General features: G+C 50.9%; 1 protein-coding gene across 1 annotated transcript in view; it reads left to right on the top strand.

Moving 5' to 3' along the window:
• Window positions 1-17746, top strand: part of GALNT10 (polypeptide N-acetylgalactosaminyltransferase 10) — a 38813-nt gene that overhangs the window by 10393 nt on the left and 10674 nt on the right. Inside the window, exons 2-3 of the mRNA XM_049776056.1 lie at window positions 14470-14560; window positions 15828-15966. Of these exons, the coding sequence (XP_049632013.1) occupies window positions 14470-14560; window positions 15828-15966 (230 nt within the window). The remainder of the gene's footprint in view (window positions 1-14469; window positions 14561-15827; window positions 15967-17746) is intronic.

Raw genomic sequence — 17746 nt, forward strand, 5'->3', positions numbered from 1 at the left:
GGAATGGGGGAGAGGCCCACTCCAAATCACACCTGCGGGGCCCCCCAGACTGGACAGTGAGGGCAGGGTCTGTGGCAAGTGAGAGGGGGTGCAGATCCCACTCAGCTGCTAGCTGGATGCAGCCCTGAGCAAAGATCTTTGTCTTGGAAAAGAGAGAGGCGGGCTCCTGTGTTTCTGTGGACTCCCCTTGTCTTCTAAATCAGTTACGTTTTTTTAATTTTATTTTGAGTTTGGGGGCCACATTTGGTGGCACTCAGGGCTGACTTCAGCTCTGCTCTCATGATGGGGCTTGAGGGGGACACCATGGGGCTACTGGGGATGATTTGGGGTTCCATGTTTGCAAGGCAAGTGTCTTAACATGCTGTCTCTAGCCCTTGCTCATGTTCTCAGAATTGGGTTGAGGAGCCAGAGAGATAGTACAGTGGCAGGGCATTTGTCTTGCACAGGGCCGATCCAGGATAGATGGTGGTTTGATTCCTGGCATCCCATATGGTCCCCCAACCAGGGATGATTGCTGAGCACAGAGCCAGGAGTAATCCTTGAGTGCCACCAGGTGAAGTCAAAAAGCCCCCCCCCCCCCCAACCCAAATTGGGTTGAGTTAAACTTGAACACCAGCCATTTGGGAGATTGTCTCCGAAAGGGTGTCTGAGGAAGTACACAGGAGGTGGGTGTGACCTTGCTTTTTCACTGCCCTGAGCTGGGCCTGGGTCTGTGCGGTCACACCAGGCTGCAGTCACTCTTGCTTTTCCCATCATGACTCATCGGGGGCCTGGGAGAAGGCAGAGGCCACAGGAATGCAGCCTGGGACTCAGCCAGCTTGGAGGGGCTGTGCTGGTGGGCCTGGAGAGGAAGCCGCATCCAAGACTGTGGTCACCTGCAGACAGTGCTTCCTGCTGGAGTCTGGCCCTGTCTGCTCCACCAGCATTTTCCACTGCAGAATGTAGCCTGTTTGAGTTTGAAAACAGTCAAGAGTGGCCTTTGAAACCAAGGAAGGGCAGTGCAGCTTGAAGGATGGAACTTGATCATCTCAGCATGCAGCCAAACTCCTGGTGACCAGTGACCCAGAGATGGCCTGCCAGGACCCACAGGGCACATTCCCCTGTTTCCCCCCCACCCCCATCCAGTCACCTCCCACCTGCTTTCTACCTTTCTGCAGAAGTTTCTGTTCCCTGGAAACCCATAAATAAGGACCACCCAGGACGGTTTCCCCCAGCCCAGTGTGATGGTGTCAGGAGGGTGGGAAGTACGGAGGTGCCCCTGGGGAGGATTCTCCCTCTGTCCAGAGGCTCTTCTGCTCCCTGGCTCTGAATGTTCATTGCTGTGGTTGCCGACCCTTCTGTGGTGGCCTCCTGATTGTGAGCTGCCGTGACTGGGACTCTGTGAGTATGAGTTCTGTTCTTTTAAAGTGAATACCTGCAGAAACCATGGCTGGGGGGCATGTTTAGGATATGGGTTTCATTTCTTTTTTTGGGGGCGTGTCTCACACCCGGCGGTGCTTAGGGATTTCTCCTGGCTCTGTACTCAGAAATCGCTCCAGGCAGGCTTGGAGGACCAGATGGGATGCCAGGAATCGAACTGGAGTCTGTCCTGGGTCTGCTGTGTGCCAGGCAAACGCCCTACCACTGGCCCCATGGTTTTAATTTTGTGGCAGATTGCCAACATGTTTTTTCTGGTCTGAGATTCTAGAGCACTGCTGTGATTCTGCCTGCTGCCATGGCTCTCTCTCTCTCTCTCTCTCTCTCTCTCTCTCTCTCTCTCTCTCTCTCTCTCTCTCTCATCTACCTCCCTCCCTCCCTCTGTATCTGTTCTTAAGGTGGGGAAATGAAATTTACATTGTCCACAGCCATTACACAGCTCATGTGCAATTTCTATTTCTCACAGGAAATTTGCATTTCTCTCATGAAACTTAGATTTCTCACTGGCAGTTTACATTTCTGGCGAGAAAGTTTCAGGTAGTGTGTGTGTGTGTGTGTGTGTGTGTGTGTGTGTGTGTGTGTGTGACACCAGGCTTTTCACAAGGCTTACTCCTGGCTCTGCATTAGGGGTTGGTTACATTTGATTACCAGCCACGCATGATTCTGTTCGGACTTACCCTGGTTCTGATCTCAGGAGTCACTCTTTGCTGTCCTCAGGGAACAAGAGGGGATACTGAGGATCGAACCCGGGTCAGCTGTGTTCAAGGCAAGGGTCCTACCTGCTGTACTATTTCTAGTCCTGAAAACTGCATTTATCACAGGAACACAGGAAATGAACATTCCCACAGGAGATTGACATTTTTCAAGGCAATTTTTTGTTTGTTTTTCGGGCCACAAATCGCTCCTGGCTTGGGGGATCATATCGGACGCCGGGGATCGAATCCAGGTCTGTCTTGGGTTAGTCACATGCAAGGCAAACACCCTACCTCTGTGTTATTGCTCCAACCCTTCTCAAGGCACTTTATATTTCTCACAAGCAATGTACATTTCTCACAAGAAATTTGTGTTTTTCTTTTCTTTTTTGCTTTGTTTTTGAGCCATGCAAGGCTGTGTTCAAGGCTTTCTCTTGGTTCTATGCTCAGGAATCACTCTTGGGGTCACTCTTAGACTTGGGGCTGGGGACCATATAGGGTTCTAGTGATCAAAACCAGGTTGACCACATGCAAGACAAGCACCCTATCTGCTGTACTATTGCTCCAGCACTAAAATTTATATTTCTCACATGAAATCTACATTTCTCACAGTCAATTTACACTTCTCATATGGCATTTACATTTTCACGGAACTTAGGTTTCTCAGAGACAATTTACATTTCTCACAAGAAGTTGACATTTTCACGTGAAATTGACATTTCTCACAGGCAATTAGAATTTCGCTTAGGAAATTGACATTTTCTACACACCATTTGCCATTTACATTGCTTTTATTTTTTGGGTGGTTTCTGGGCCATACCAGGCTGTGCTCAGGACTTTACTCTTGGCTTTGTGCACAGGGTTGCTCCTGGCTGAGTTGGAGACCAGGGATCAAACCCAGGTCAGCCAGGTGCAAGTCAATCAGCCTATCGTTGGTCCTATCACTTTGGACTCAAAAACTACATTTCTCGGGCCCGGAGAGATAGCACAGCGCCGTTTGCCTTGCAAGCAGCCGATCCAGGACCAAAGGTGGTTGGTTCGAATCCCGGTGTCCCCTGTGGTCCCCCGTGCCTGCCAGGAGCTATTTCTGAGCAGACAGCCACGAGTAACCCCTGAGCAATGCCGGGTGTGGCCCAAAAAACCAAAACAAAAAACAAAAAACACAAAAACTACATTTCTCACAAAATATGCATTCTTCATATGACATTTACATTTCTCATAGGCAATTTACACTCTTTGCAGGCAACTTATCATTTTTTTTTCATTATGACACCATGATTCACCAACTTGTTCATAATACTATTTTTGGGGGGCATTAAATATTCCAACACCTTGGACCGGAGATATAGCACAGCAGTAGGGCATTTGCCTTGCATTCAGCTGACCCGGGAGGGACCCAATTCGATTCCTGGCATCCCATTTGGTTCCTCAGCCTGCCAGCAGCAATTTCTGAATGCAGAGCCAGGAATTACCCGAGCGCCACTGTGTGTGGCCCACAAAACTAATCAATCAATCAATAAAATTAATGTGAATGAATAAGGGAAGTAGAAAGCTTGTCTGGAGTACAGGCGGGGGTGGGGAGGGGAGGAGGGAGATTTGGGATATTGGGGATGGGAATGTTGCACTGGTGAAGGGGGATGTTCTTTACATGACTGAAACCCAACCACAATCATGTTTGTCATCAAGGTGTTTAAATAGATAAAAAAATAAATAAACAAATGTTCCATTACCAATCCCACTACCAGTGTGACCTTCTTTCTACCCATCTCTCCAGTTCCTCACCCAATCTTTACTTTATGTTGCTCCTTATGACATAAAGGCTACTGGATTATCAAAATTTAGATCAGTCAGAATCAGAGAGTGATCATTATATCTCGACGTCTTACGAAAGTCATTGAGGGTTTACCGGGCTGGTTGGTGCTAGTTGAGCCTTCCGTGTTACTTTTTAGGTTCACTGAGCTTGGCGGTCTCCCACTGCAATTTTCCCATCAGAATGGCTGACAGTTCTGTTGACATGTTAAGGTGTCCTGTTGCCATGCGGCTCCACTGTTCAAGAACTATAAAGCTGCAATAATTTAGTGTCAGGCCATAGGTAGGTCCACCTGGGAAAAGTCTTAGGTTGTCCTGTTTTTTTGGAAGATTAGTTGTTGCTATTTATAATTCATTTCTTTGTTTTTGTTTGAGGCCACACCTGGCAGTGCTCAGGGCTTACTCCTGGTTCTACACTCAGGAAGTCCAGCTGGTAGGCTCAGGGAATCATGTGGGAAGCTGGGGACCAAATCCTAGTCAGCTATATGCGAGGCATATGCCCTACGTACTATGTATGGCTCAGGCCTTGCAATTTACATTTCTTACAGGAAATTTCCATGCTGGGAGAAAATTTGTTTCCTGTATGTGGCCACTTTGTAACCTGAAGCCTCATCCCCCACCCTTTCCCTAGGTAACTTGACCTTACCTGCAAGACCATGCCCATTCCTGCGAGGGGTCTTGGAAAAGGTAGATAAGGTATGGACCAGAGGGGATTAGGGCTTTTGGCTGGCTCTCGGGCTGCTGGTCTTTGGCCAGTATGGAGGTCAAAGGGAAAATGGCTGAAAGGAGTTAAGAGGCAGGGCTAGCTAAGAATGGCTGAATGCTTGAAAGGTTATGAGATAGGCCACACACATGTGGTGAATAGGGCATGAATAAAGATGATGCTTCCTGATGCCTGCCTGTGAGTGAGTTCAATACCCATCGCTTTCCTGGACCCCAGACCCGCCGGTTGATGGGGGATGAAGCCACGTGGCCGGGGCCTAAGGACAAAGACCTCCATCCTTCACCATCCACCACCATCGTTAATTATTTGAGTGCTTATTAATTTTTTTTCCTGTTAACTTTATTTTTTGTTTGTTTTTTTTTGGGGGGGGGCTACACCTGGCAGTGCTCAGGGGTTACTCCTGCCTCTGCGCTCAAAAAGTGTTCCTTGCAGGCTCGGGGGACCATATGGGATGCCTGGGATAGAACCTGGGTCTGTCCTGGGGTCGGACATATGCAGTGCAAACACCCTACCTGCTGTGCTGTCACTCTGGCCCTGCTGATTTTTAGGTCTAGTCAATTTTCTTTCTCTCCTTTCTTTTCTTTCTTTTTTTTTTTGGGGGGGGAGTTGGATCACACCCAGCAGTGCTCAGGGGTTACTCCTGGCTCTATGCTCAGAAATCGCTCCTGGCAGGCTCGGGGGACCATATGGGATACCAGGATTTAAACCACTGTCCTTCTGCGTCTAAGGCAAATGCCTTACCGCTGTGCTATCTCTCCAGCCCCTCTTTCCTTTATTTTCTTTTTATTCCGCCCACCACCCCTTTCTAGCCATGTCCAGCAATGCTCAATGTTTACTCCTGGCAGGCCCAGGGGAACCATATGAGATGCTGGAGATTGAACCAGGGTCAGTCATGTGCAAGACAAGTGCCCTACCCGCTGTACTATCTCTTTGGCCTCTCTTTTCTTTTTCTTTTTTTTTGGTTTTTGGGTCACACCCGGCATTGCTCAGGGGTTACTCCTGGCTGTCTGCTCAGAAATAGCTCCTGGCAGGCATGGTGGACCATATGGGATACCGGGATTCGAACCAACCACCTTTGGTCCTGGATCGGCTGCTTGCAAGGCAAATGCCGCTGTGCTATCTCTTCCGGCCCTCTTTTCTTTTTCTTTAAATGCATTCTGTGATGCAAATCTGTTGTCTAAGCCATACCCATGATTTTATTCCTCCTTCGTGTACTTGGTCTTCTTGGTTTCTTAGTTGGTGTCAGAAGTATCTAATAGAAATGAGGCATCCATCGATGAGACATTACATGTTGATTGGTGTCTGTTCACTTTAAGGCTGGATATGGTCGCCAGAATGTAGTTAGCACCTGAGAACTGAGTTCAAATGATGCAGGGACCGCCATATGTGGGAACACCCACCTCCAGAAGAGAGGATCTGGGGTTGTACCTTGGTGATAGTAAATAAACACTGTACATGCTGTGTGTGTGTGCTTTTGCCTAGTGACAAATTCTATTTGACAGACAAAGAACTGAGACTTGGAAAAGCGCAGCGATGCCTTCCCCAGCCGCACTCTCTCACACTCATAGATACACTCATACATGCTCTCGCTCACACTTGTACACAGACTCACCCTTACATAGCTACTTAATGCGGGGCCGGAGAGATAGCATGGAGGGAGGGTGTTTGCCTTGCATGCAGAAAGACGGTGGTTCTAATCCCGGCATCCCGTATGGTCCCCCAAGCCTGCCAGGAGCGATTTCTCAGTGTAGAGCCAGGAGGAACCCCTGAGCGCTGCTGGGTGTGACCCCCCCAAAATAAAAAATAAACAAAGACTTAATGTATACATACTCATATACATTTATACACGCACACTCTCACAGGTACACACCTCCATTTGTGCAGTGAGAGCATGGAGGCTCTGCCCATGTGCTTGCTTGTGGGCCACAGGACCTCCTGAGCAGAGCTTGCAGGCCTGTCAGAATGTGAGACAGTGGCCATTATACTGACTAGGACTATTACCACAAGCTCCAGAGGAGATGACATTTGCGCAGGGCCCTGTGAGGGAGGGAGGGGCTGCCAACCCAGAGACAAGCTTGGGGGAGGGGAGGCTCATTAGGGGAATGATGGTGAGGGACCCTTCACCCCAATCACCAGGAACCTGGAAGTCCCCCATGATTTTGAAATTGGTGCAGGAAGATGCTTGTCTTCGCTGGGGAGGGAAGTGGGGGTCACAGTCAGGGATTGGTTATTGTGGGTAGGTATTTGGGGACACAGAAGGCCGTTGATAACTGAGGACTGCAGTAGGTCCTCGGTACTGAAGCGGACGGGATGGATCTCTAGTTCTGTCTCCCGGTCTTGATTAGACCCCTCTCCAGCCCCTCCTTGACTCTCTCACTGCACAGGGCATACCTCAGTGCTTGCAGGGGCCCAAGAGAAGGACAGAGAGGGATGCTTTTGTCCTGCCAGGAATTTTCAAGAATTTTGGCATTTCTGGTCAGTGAGGCAGACCTGAACTGTTTAGAGGGCTTTGCTCCTTCATTTGCTTCTCCCTGTCTTGACCCCAGCAGGGAACTTGGCCCTTTCTCTGCCTTTGGCTCCCTGGCCTGGCTTACACATGGTGTTTGTGGATCATGGTTCTCACTGTCACTGGAATGGAAGAGGCTTCTTGAGTGGGTCTCAGGTGATCTGGGGATCCCATGTTAATTCTCAGCCATTTATGCCAGTAATTCAAGGTAAGGGCTCAGGAGTCAGTGCTTTTCAGGCCCTGTACTGCAGAGAATGGACAGGCCCCTTAGGGGTGATCAGGGCCCTCTCAGTCCCGTTGGTGCAATGCTCAGAGGACCAGGTAGTGCTAAGGGGGTGAACTCCAATGCTAGGCAGACACCCAAACCTCTCTGAGAAAATTAGTGATCCTTTCCTACTGCAGGTCATTCCCTCAGCTACTGTGGCTGCCTCTGACTGGCCCGCAGACCCTGCAGACAGTTGCTTTTGTGTATAGACAGTGGCACTGGGCTTGCGACTCGCATTTTGATTTTGCTGGAGGATTCCATTGTTTTGCTCCACTTCCCGCTGTGCATGCATTTCCAGTTTGACAGTTGTTTACCTTGTGTCAGCTCAGTCCAGCGCTCCCAGCTTCTGGGTTCCATTACCGCTGTTGTGAAGTCAGAGGTCGTACAATTCCTTTAAGTTAAATCTGCTTTTGCTCTGGCTACTTTGAAGATCTTTATCTCTGGTTTGAGGCTCTGCAATTTTGCTCTGAAGGGGATCTTTGGAGACTTCTCTGTGGAGATTCAGTGAGCAGACAGCAAATTGCACGTTTCAAGAGTGTGCTTGGAGGGCTCTGACATGTCTATCCCCAGGAAACATCACCCCCAGCCAGGGAGCACATCCATCACCCTCAGTTCCCTTGGGCCCCCCAGCTTTCAAATATGCCACTGTTCCACCTTCCTCCTTGGCGCCCAGCAGCCATCAACCCTTTTTCCATCTCCATAGATGAGCTTTACTTTTTCTTGAAGCTCAGACCAATGGATTAATATGGTGTGTACTGGGTTTTTGTTGTTGCTATTGTTTGGTTTTATTTTTAGGCCACATCGGACTGTGCTCAGAGATAATCCCTGGCTCTGTGCTCAGGGATTACTCCTGGTGGGGTTCTGGGCATCATGTGTGGTGCCAGGAATCGAACCTAGGTTGGCTGCATGCAAGGCATGCAAGGACATTCTCTTTGGCACAGATTTTACTCTCAGAAGAGCGGCTGGAGCCTGAACTTAATGAGCTGAGCCTGGAATCTTGGTGGCAGCTGCTGCTAGGGTCTCCCATGTGTACCCTTCTGTGTCTTCTGCCTTCTACCCTATGCCCTTATGCCCTGTGTTCTCCCAGAACTTTGCCCCTGTACCCTATGCCCTATACTCTCCACACCCTCTGTCCTGGCCTCCCTGGCCTGGGCAACATAAGGCCCTAAGCACATCATTGTGAAACTTGTTTCCTGCTTAAATGTTAAGTTTTCCTACTTCTCACAGCCATGTCAAAAGTATTAAAGTTCGATAGGAGTCATGGGGACTCTAAGTAAAATCTGCTAAAAAGCTGATCTCCCCAAGATCTACTAACCCCTGGTATGTGGAGTGCTGGCCCATGATGGACTGTTCTGTCCTGGCATTTGGCATCCAGTGAGCTGCCACAGCCATTAGTCAGCACTTGACACTAATTCTGACCACCGTGCAGGATCGCTCTGATTCCCACCAGAGAAACTGGCCCATTAGCAAATGTACCATGTCCTGGGCTGGGAATCCATCCCTGAGGGCAGCTGGAAGACTCACAAGGCTGCAGCCTGCCAGCCCACATCTCTGCCTCAGGGTATGGAAACATGTGTAGTATGGTGCCAGTTTGCTCCACATGTCAGCAAGCAGGGAGTTCTGCTGGGATGCCCAGTCTATCTCCTCTTGGCCACGCGGAGCCCTGAGCTTTCCCTCCAGCCTGCAAGGTCTGCTTCCGCACTTGCAGCTGCCAAGGCACATGGGGATTTGGGCAGTACAGTGAAGGGTTTTTAGAGGAGGAGCAGGACTGATTTCAGCAAGTGAACACTCACCTGGCATGTGTGAGGGCCTGGATTAGGCCCACCCAAGCACAAAGACATGCACAGATACACAGAGACACAGAAAGACACGTGCAGATACACGAGCATAAATATGGACACACACAAACATGCACAGATACAGACACACAAAGACACACATGCAAATATGAACACTAACGAGATCAACATACTTATAGACATACATGTACACTCACACATAAGAAATCCATACACACACAGAAAAACATATAACAGATAACACACAGGCACAGTTACTCGGCATGTCTGAGGATGTTTCTTAGCATTCCAGGATGACTTACAGAATGGGGGGTGACCCCTTCCCATTTGAACCTTCTCAGGAAACCCTTACCCTGAGTCAACTGTCTCCTCTGCCCCACAGCTGGTGCGGTTTCTCACACAACCCATCAACTATCCTCTTATCTAGGTCTGGATGATGCCACCATCTCTCTCCTCTCCATTCCTCTCTCTGTTTCTTTCTTCACACCTCTCTCATCATTTCTCTCCCCTCACATCTCCTCTCTCCATTTCCATCACTCCTCTCTCCGTCTCTCTTCTCTCCATTCCTGTCCCTTCTCTCCTCTGCATCTCTCTCCATCTCTTAATCTCCATTTTTCTCCCTCTCTCCATCTTTTGCCCTCCCTTCCCTACCCCCCTCTCTCCATATGCCTTGCCTCAGGGACCCTGTGGTCTGTGATATCTGCCCACTGCTCATCGAGTCTGGGAGATCTGATGAAGAAGTTCCAGGGGGATTCAGGTGGTCAAATGGGCACAGTCACTCACAGGTGCTTTACCATAGGCAGTCGCTGTTACTGCTGCTCTGCTTTCTTTCCAGTTCCCTGGGGTCAGCTTTTGGAAGCCACAACAATGAGATTTGAGGAAAAAGTGCGGTCCTGAGTGGCCAGGGGATAGTCCTGGGCCTGCGACCTCCAAAGCACAGAGGACCTGGTCGAGTGAGAGGTAATTCTCACCTCTGTGTGTCTGGGTAGGAGACTTAAAATGATTGGCCCTCAAAATCCTCTCATAATCTTGGCTGCTTTCAGCTGCCAATGCTGGGGATACAACTCATTTCTTGACTTGGGGATTTGTTCTCTATTTTGACAAGTGCTAGGCTGGAGAGACCTGGAGAGGCTGCGGTGAGGTGAATCCATTGATGGTCCCTCCCTGCCCTCTGCCATCGAGGGCCACCTACCTTGCCATTCTAGCATGGCTACTGGGCACCAGATGTTGCAGACAGACCCTCAGAGCTGTGGAATGTATACTTGATGCCACCAGGCCTCTGCTAGGGAGGAGGAAGGAACTGGAGTGAGCCATGGTCCAGGGTATGGGTGGTAGATCCTGATGTATCACTCTTGGAATCCTTTATTCCCCCTCACTGAGATCCGAGGTGCCCTGACATAGGCACCCCCACCACAACCTCTGCTTTCCTTGGGAGTCTTGCCCACACTTCCCACCTCTTGTGTCCTTGCGGTGACCACACCTGCACTTGGGACTGGCCATGGGTGTAGCTGTTGTCTTGCCACATGGGGAGTGAGAGGTACACAGAGGCTGGGATTTGTTTGCTGTTCATTGGGATAAATTGGCCCATGGCACTTTCTCTGCCCCATGTCGCGTGTCCCTCCTAGTGCTTTCCTTCTGTGGCACCAGGCTCCTCACGGTGGCAGCTGTAGCCCTTGGCAGTGGTCCCAATCCTCTCTCCAGGAACAAGTGTCCCATGGGCACCACCTTAGTAGGACTCAAGGGAAGCCAGAGTGTAGCAGATAAGCCCTTTGGGTGGTTTGGGGGACTCCTGTGGCTGGGAAGGGGGTGTTACCACCCTGCTTCCCAGCTCTTAACTCTTCCTATGAGATGGAACTTTCTGAAAGGAGGTGAAGTCACCTGGACACCCGAAGGGCACACCCCACTCCAAGGCATGGATCTGAGATTGTTCTTGGGAGCTTTGCTGTACTACATGAGGGAATATGGGACACTCAGCCATGGTACCTTAGGACTTGTGTCTCTGAGAATAGAGAGGGAGTGGCAAGATAGGCAGGGTGTATGTGCTCAGAGCTGGAGAGATACTAGGGAGAGGAGGCCAGAATCCAGGCCTCACATGCAGGAAACTCTGGCTCCATCCCCATACTACCTGGGCCCCATCAATGCACATTAGCTTGACTCGCACAGGAACACATGAAAGGCACAGAGTTTGAGGCTTTGAGTTCAGTCCCTGGCATGGGCTCAGCCCTCCACACTCCGCCAGGTGGGGTGTTGGCATTCGTTTTAGATTCCCTCACTAGTATGAGGTCCCCAAGTTCTAGCATTGCTTGGGCCACACTGGCCAGGAGGAGATGGGTGAAGCATGGCTCAAAACCTGTTTGCTAGAGTTTAGATCTCAGGTCCTGCTCCAGAGTCCTCACTGCCCCTTAGAGGAGGGACACTACTAGTGGGCAGGTGGGTGGCAGACGACAGGGAGGGAAGATAGATGGATAGACAGAAAGATGGACAGATGGTCAGGTTGGTGGATGAATGGGTAGATGGGTGGGTAGGTAGAAGGTTGGATGGAAAGGTGGATAGGTAGATGGATGGAAGGATTGGTGGGTGTGTAGAAGGATGGATGGTGGATGCGTGCATGCATGAATGATGGATGGATGGATGGTTGGATGGGTGGGTGGATGGGTGGGTGGGTGGTGGAATTGTTGTTTTTTTCTCCCTAGATAGTTCGGGCATTTTTCTCCAAGGATCATGGTGAGAACAGCAATCATTGCTTCAAGGCTCCATTTGCCCTTTAGATAACAGACGTTACAGAACATCTTGGCTTTTTCTCTTTCTCTCTGCTGTTTAAAAGGTCCTTTAATGAGCTTTCACACCATTGGCAGCTAATGGCCTTTTCTGGAGCTGTCTTCAGAGCAGCGTGTGTCTGAGTGGGGTGGGTAGATGGGTTGTCACTGTCCCCTGCCCCTCCCTGTGCCCTTCCTCTTTTTGGCAGACTCAGATCAGTCCTGGCCATGATAAAAGGCCGTTTTCTAGAAGCAGTGGCTGTGGGATAGGAAATGGGTCTGGTTGGCCTCTGGACCAGTTGGGAGAAAAGCCATTCATGGTCTGGAAAAGGGGAGAATGAGAGTGGGGGAAGACATTGCCTTATATGCGGCTGGCCAAATCTAATAGCAAGCACCACATACTTGAGCCAGAACTGGGGGCCAACTTTGAGCACAGAATTAGGAACGGACCTTGAATATCTCTTGGTGTGGCCCAGAACCCCCAAAATAAATAATAATAAAAGGTCAGATTTGGGTCAGAGCAATAGTACAGGGAGTGGGGTCCTTGCCTTGTGCACAGCTAACTTGACACCACATATGGTCTCCTGAGCCCCACCAGGAGTGATCCCTGAGCACAGAGCCAGGGTAAGTCCTGAGGACTGCCACCAAAATACATAAAATAAAATAAAAGGCCGGGCCTACTTGGCCCACAACCCTGCAGGAGGCAGGGGCCAGTGGTCAGTGATCCATGGTGGAGTCCTATCCCCTCAGTTCTTGGGGCCACCGGGTCCTGCTCTCAGGCCATCTGCAACCCATCACCATCCCACTGCCTGGCTTCACTGCTTACCTGCAGCCACTATAGGCTCCTAGCACTCATTGTACACTTTCCCTGCCTCCAGCCCCCTCACCATGAACCCAGCACCCCACTGCTACACCTACCCCTGTCGCTCTCAAACCTTCCATCCTGTCCCATCTTTGGGCACCAGGAAAAATCTGTTTCTGGCAGTCTTGGGGCCAAGATTCCTGGGCTCTTGTGCCTCCCAGGGGCTCCGTGCTCCCCTCCCACTCATCAGCTTGTCCACAGCCATGCCGCTGAGCCCAGACCGGCCCCACCCTGGTTCCTCTCTGATGGCAGTGGGTCCTCTGCACGTCTCTGTGGTCACCACAGCTGCAGGGAAGAAGGGAGAAAAAAGCCTCGGACTCCTTTCTCAGGCCCCTGGGTGCTCTGGGCTATCCCCTCAGCTCTGCCAACCTCTGTGGTGTGACCTACAAGGCCCAGGGAGGTGTGATCTTGCAATGTGACCGGCCTGTGTGTGGGGGTTGATTTCTGTAGGGGGGAAATATGTGTTTGTAGCTAGCATGTCTTTAACCTGTGATGGGGCTCATTGTGAGCTGCGTGGGGGGCCTTTGGAATGGGCTGCAGATGCTTGTCGGCCACGGGAAGGCCCACTGCATGTTACGTGCCTTGCAGGGCCAGGGGACTGCAGTGTCCAGATGTTTCTTCCTGGGCGCCTTCACCTCCTCTCTTCCCACCCTCAAGAGGCTCTCTAAGCGGTGATTAGACAAAGGATTAACATTCCGCTGTGTGTGCACGTCTGCGTGCATCTGTGTGTGCGCTAATCAGTTCTCTTGGAGGAATGTTAAGTAAAAACTTGTGGACGCTGGTGACTTGGGGGCAGTCAGTCCAAATCCAGTTCCCATTCCCTGTAGGATGTGATTTCTGCATCCCTCCCTCCGCCAGCGCTGCCACTCTCCCTTCACATTGCAACCCTAGTTTCCTACAGCTCAAAGGGTATCTGGGGATATGAGGAAAGGAAAGTAACCTGAGACAGTTGACTGCCTGGAGAGAGGAAACAGTCCCAGAACCCATTCTTGGCTGATGAACCCTGATTGTGGCCTCCCATGACAAGGAAATACTGGCCCCGGGGGCAGCTGGCATATGGAAAAAAAAGGGGTAGACGTGGGGCTCAGATTGGGGGGGTGGACTTGGCTTCCTGCTCCCCACTCCACAGAGGTGCCCTATGCTGCGATCACAGACTTCTGGGTGGTCATGCCTAGTCCTCTCGGGTCATGGGGCCCTGGGTTCCCAACTCAAGTTAAACTCTGTTCCCCTTTCGCCAGAAAAATAGCATGGAGGTAAGGCTTTTGCCTTTCGTGCAGAAGGATGGTGGTTCGAATCCCGGCATCCCATACAGTCCCCCGAGCCTGCCAGGAGCAATTTCTGAGCGTAGAGCCAGGAGTGACCCCTGAGTGCTGCCGGGTGTGATCCAAAAAAAAGCGGGGTGGGGGGAGAGATAGCATGGAGGTAAGGCATTTGCCTTTAATGCAGAAGGTCATTGCTTTGAATCCGGCATCCCATATGGTCCCCTGAGCCTGCCAGGAGTGATTTCTGAGCGTGGAGCCAGGAGTGACCCCTGAGTGCTGCCGGGTGTGACCCAAAACCCAAAACCCCCCACACAAAACAAGAACAAAAATCTGTTCCCCTTTCTGCTTTCTTCACCCTTTTTTGTTTTTATCTTGAAGGGCTCCCACAATCAGCAGAAGGCAGGAGATGGGCCACAGCTGAAGGACTGGCACGACCTGGAAGCCATCAGGAGGGATGCACAGCGCGTAGGTAGGGAATTCAGGGTCTGCACAGGCAGGGACAGGACAGTGTGTGGTAGGGTGTTTGTATGTATATGGGTCTGTATGAACGCACATGTACACGTGTGAATGAACGTGTGTGTGCATGCAGTTGAACAGGTACATGCATGTGTAGCCGAGTGTATGTCTGAATGCGCTCCTCTGTGATTGAACGTGTATGTTCGTGTGCACTGCGTGTTGCAATGTGTTTCTGCCCAAAAGTGGTTGAACATGCATGTGCTTGTGTGTGGTTAAGTGTTATATGATTATGTGTTCTCTTGTGTGGTTCAGTGTGTGTGCTCATGTTTGGTTAAATTTATGTGTGTTCTTGTGCTGGTTGATTGTTGTGTATGTGTGTTCTCATGTAACTGACCATGTGTGCTCTTGTGTGTTTGCCCTGTGTGATCGTACGTGGCTGAACATATGTGTGTGTATACATGTGGGGCTCCTGGGGTGTCTGCACCCCAAATCTAGGTGCCGTCCTATGTACCCCGCCTGCTCTGCCACCATCAGGCCCCACCCCTCCAGCTTTGTGGGTGGCAGGAAGCGGCTCCCCTCACAGAAGTTTCCACTGCTAAAACAAGGGTCAGTAATAGCCTGTGCCTGCATGAATTGATCCCTCAGTGGGCTAGGCCTGCCCCCCACCCCCCACACACACACGGGCTCAGGTCCCTCTCAAGGCCCACATGGAAAGAAGATCGATCCAACCAGTCTTGGGGACTCAACTGGCAGGATTGGGGCTGCCTCTCAACACCACAGCCATGTGACGCCTCCCCCCCCCCCATTCCTCCTAGCTGTGCTCACTGCCCCACAGCTGTCTGCCTCCCCCAACCTCTGTCATTGACCCTCTGCAGCCATCTTGGACTGTGGTTCTCACAGAGGTGAGACTGTTGATGGGACTCCGTGTCTGGCTCTAGTGCTACCCAGAGTCTTTACCACTTCAGCCCTGATGTGAGACCCGGCTTCAGCTGCTAGAAGGAGCTGCTTGGGCCATGCTTGATGGTCGGGAGCCGAGCTGGGCCACGGGCTCAGACATGAAGGCGAGGCAGCTGTGACAGGGTTGCCTCGCGTTGCCTCCTGCACTCCTCCCTAGAACCTGCATCTTCCCCCGTATAGCACAGCCAGAGGGATCTGGGGCTTACAGAGCGGCCTGGTGCTGGGGTGCAACTTCCTGAAAGCTGAGCACCTTACCTCTTTCCACGTCTTCAGACTTGCCATGGCTTTCCGTGGGGCAGCGCTAACTGTGCTCTTGTCCACAGGGCCCGGCGAGCAGGGGAGACCTTACCCCATGTCGGACTCGGAGCGGGTAGACCAGGCATATCGGGAGAATGGCTTCAATATCTACGTCAGTGACCGAATCTCCCTGAATCGCTCCCTCCCGGATATCCGGCACCCAAAGTGAGTGTGAAGCTGCGGTCGTAGGTTCTTGGGATTCCCCCCACCAGAGGTACAGTCTAGAGGCTGGGGCAGGCCCTACATAATGGGGCTTCTCTGGGCCTGTCCTTCATTCTCTAGGCTACATGACACAGAATCTCTGAGCCTCTCTAGCCCCCTAGCAGCCATGTTTCCCTCAAAGATCTCTCACTCCATGACATATTTTACTTTTTTGTTTTGTTTTGTTTTGTTTTTGGGTCACACCCAGCAGCTCTCAGGAGTTACTCCTTGCTTTATGCCAGAAATTGCTCCTGGCAGGCCTGGGAGACCATATGGGATGCTGGGATTCAAACCACCGTCCTTCTGCATGCAAGGCAAATGCCCTACGTACATGCTATTTCTCCAGCCCCACATTTTACTTCTTGACACTCTTCATTTCTGCTCTCCTGGTGGGGTTTCCCCACTCTGAGATCTCTGATCTCTGTCTCAGATATTTCTGAGGGAACTTGGAGCCAAGCCTCCCAGCACTCCCCAGGCTAGGGAGAAGGGCTCCGGTATGGGGCCTCTCCAAACCCCAAACCTGGCAAGAGCTGGTCTCCAGACTCAATGAAGAAACCAGAAGCCAGATGTCTGCCCGCCCTCCTCCCCATGTACCTCCCCCCTGGAGTACGGAGGCGGGGGGAGCCTGAGGACCACTAAGAGTCCACCTGAACCCACTTCTGGCCATCTGAGCTGGCACCCAGGGAAGGCCACGTCAACTCTGTATTTTTGAGTTATTAGAATCCAGACTAATTCCAACTCTGTAGATGTGTATCATTGGAATATGGACAGTGATTCCTGACTCTCTACATGTGGGCTATTGGAACACAGACTGTGATTACCGACTATGTAGATGTGGGTGATTGGAACATGCACTGTGGTGTTGTCTCAGTAGATGTGGGTTATTAGAACACAGACTGATTTCCAACCGTGTAGATATGGGCTGTGAATCAGGGACTATGATTCCTACTCCGTCAATATGGCTTGTTGGGAGCACGCCTGTGATTCCAACTTTGTAGCTATGAATTGTTGGAGCATAGACAGTGATTTCTGACTCTAGATTATGGGTTATTGGAACATGAATTGTGATTTTGACTCACTAGTTGTGAGTTGTTAGAACATGGGATGTAATTCAGATTCTGCAGATATGGGTTATTGGAGTATGGATTCTGATTTCTGACTACAGGTGAGGGTTTTTGGAGCACGGACCATGATTATTCCCTACACTGTGGATGTGGTTTGCTGGAACCAGGACTTTGGTCTCATGCGAGTCATGAACATTCCCCTGAGATGCGAACAGCTTTCAGGGTTTAGCATAAAGTGAAGGACCATGTCTGGGGAAACGGGCTTACTCTCAGAGGTCATTTTCTAGAAAGGTTAAGGCCTTTCATTTGGAAGGGTGGGGGTGGGTGTCTTCTCACGGCACCAAAGCTCTGAACAAATGAGGGGCTTGCCCTGCTTCCTCATTCCTATTTCTTTGAACTTAAACAACTTTTCCAGCAGATGCTGAGATTTATTCCTTCTGACTGAAGTTTGACTCTAGCATATCCAGGGAAGGATGAAGGCTATTTGTGTGTGCTGGCTGTGCTGGACCCTCCAGAAACAGCACCAGGAGCAGAAATTGGGGGCAGCTGAGGTGCTGGGCTTGTAGTTATTGGGGGCCAGCTGGCTGCCAGAAGGCCTGTTTTCTGCCTGTCTTACTGGGGGGCCAGCCCCTCTCTCAACCCTCCTGCTCAGCAGCACACACAAAGGCTCCCTAGGCAGT

This window comes from Suncus etruscus, chromosome 6 (assembly GCF_024139225.1).
Source record: "Suncus etruscus isolate mSunEtr1 chromosome 6, mSunEtr1.pri.cur, whole genome shotgun sequence".
Lineage (NCBI taxonomy): Eukaryota > Metazoa > Chordata > Mammalia > Eulipotyphla > Soricidae > Suncus > Suncus etruscus.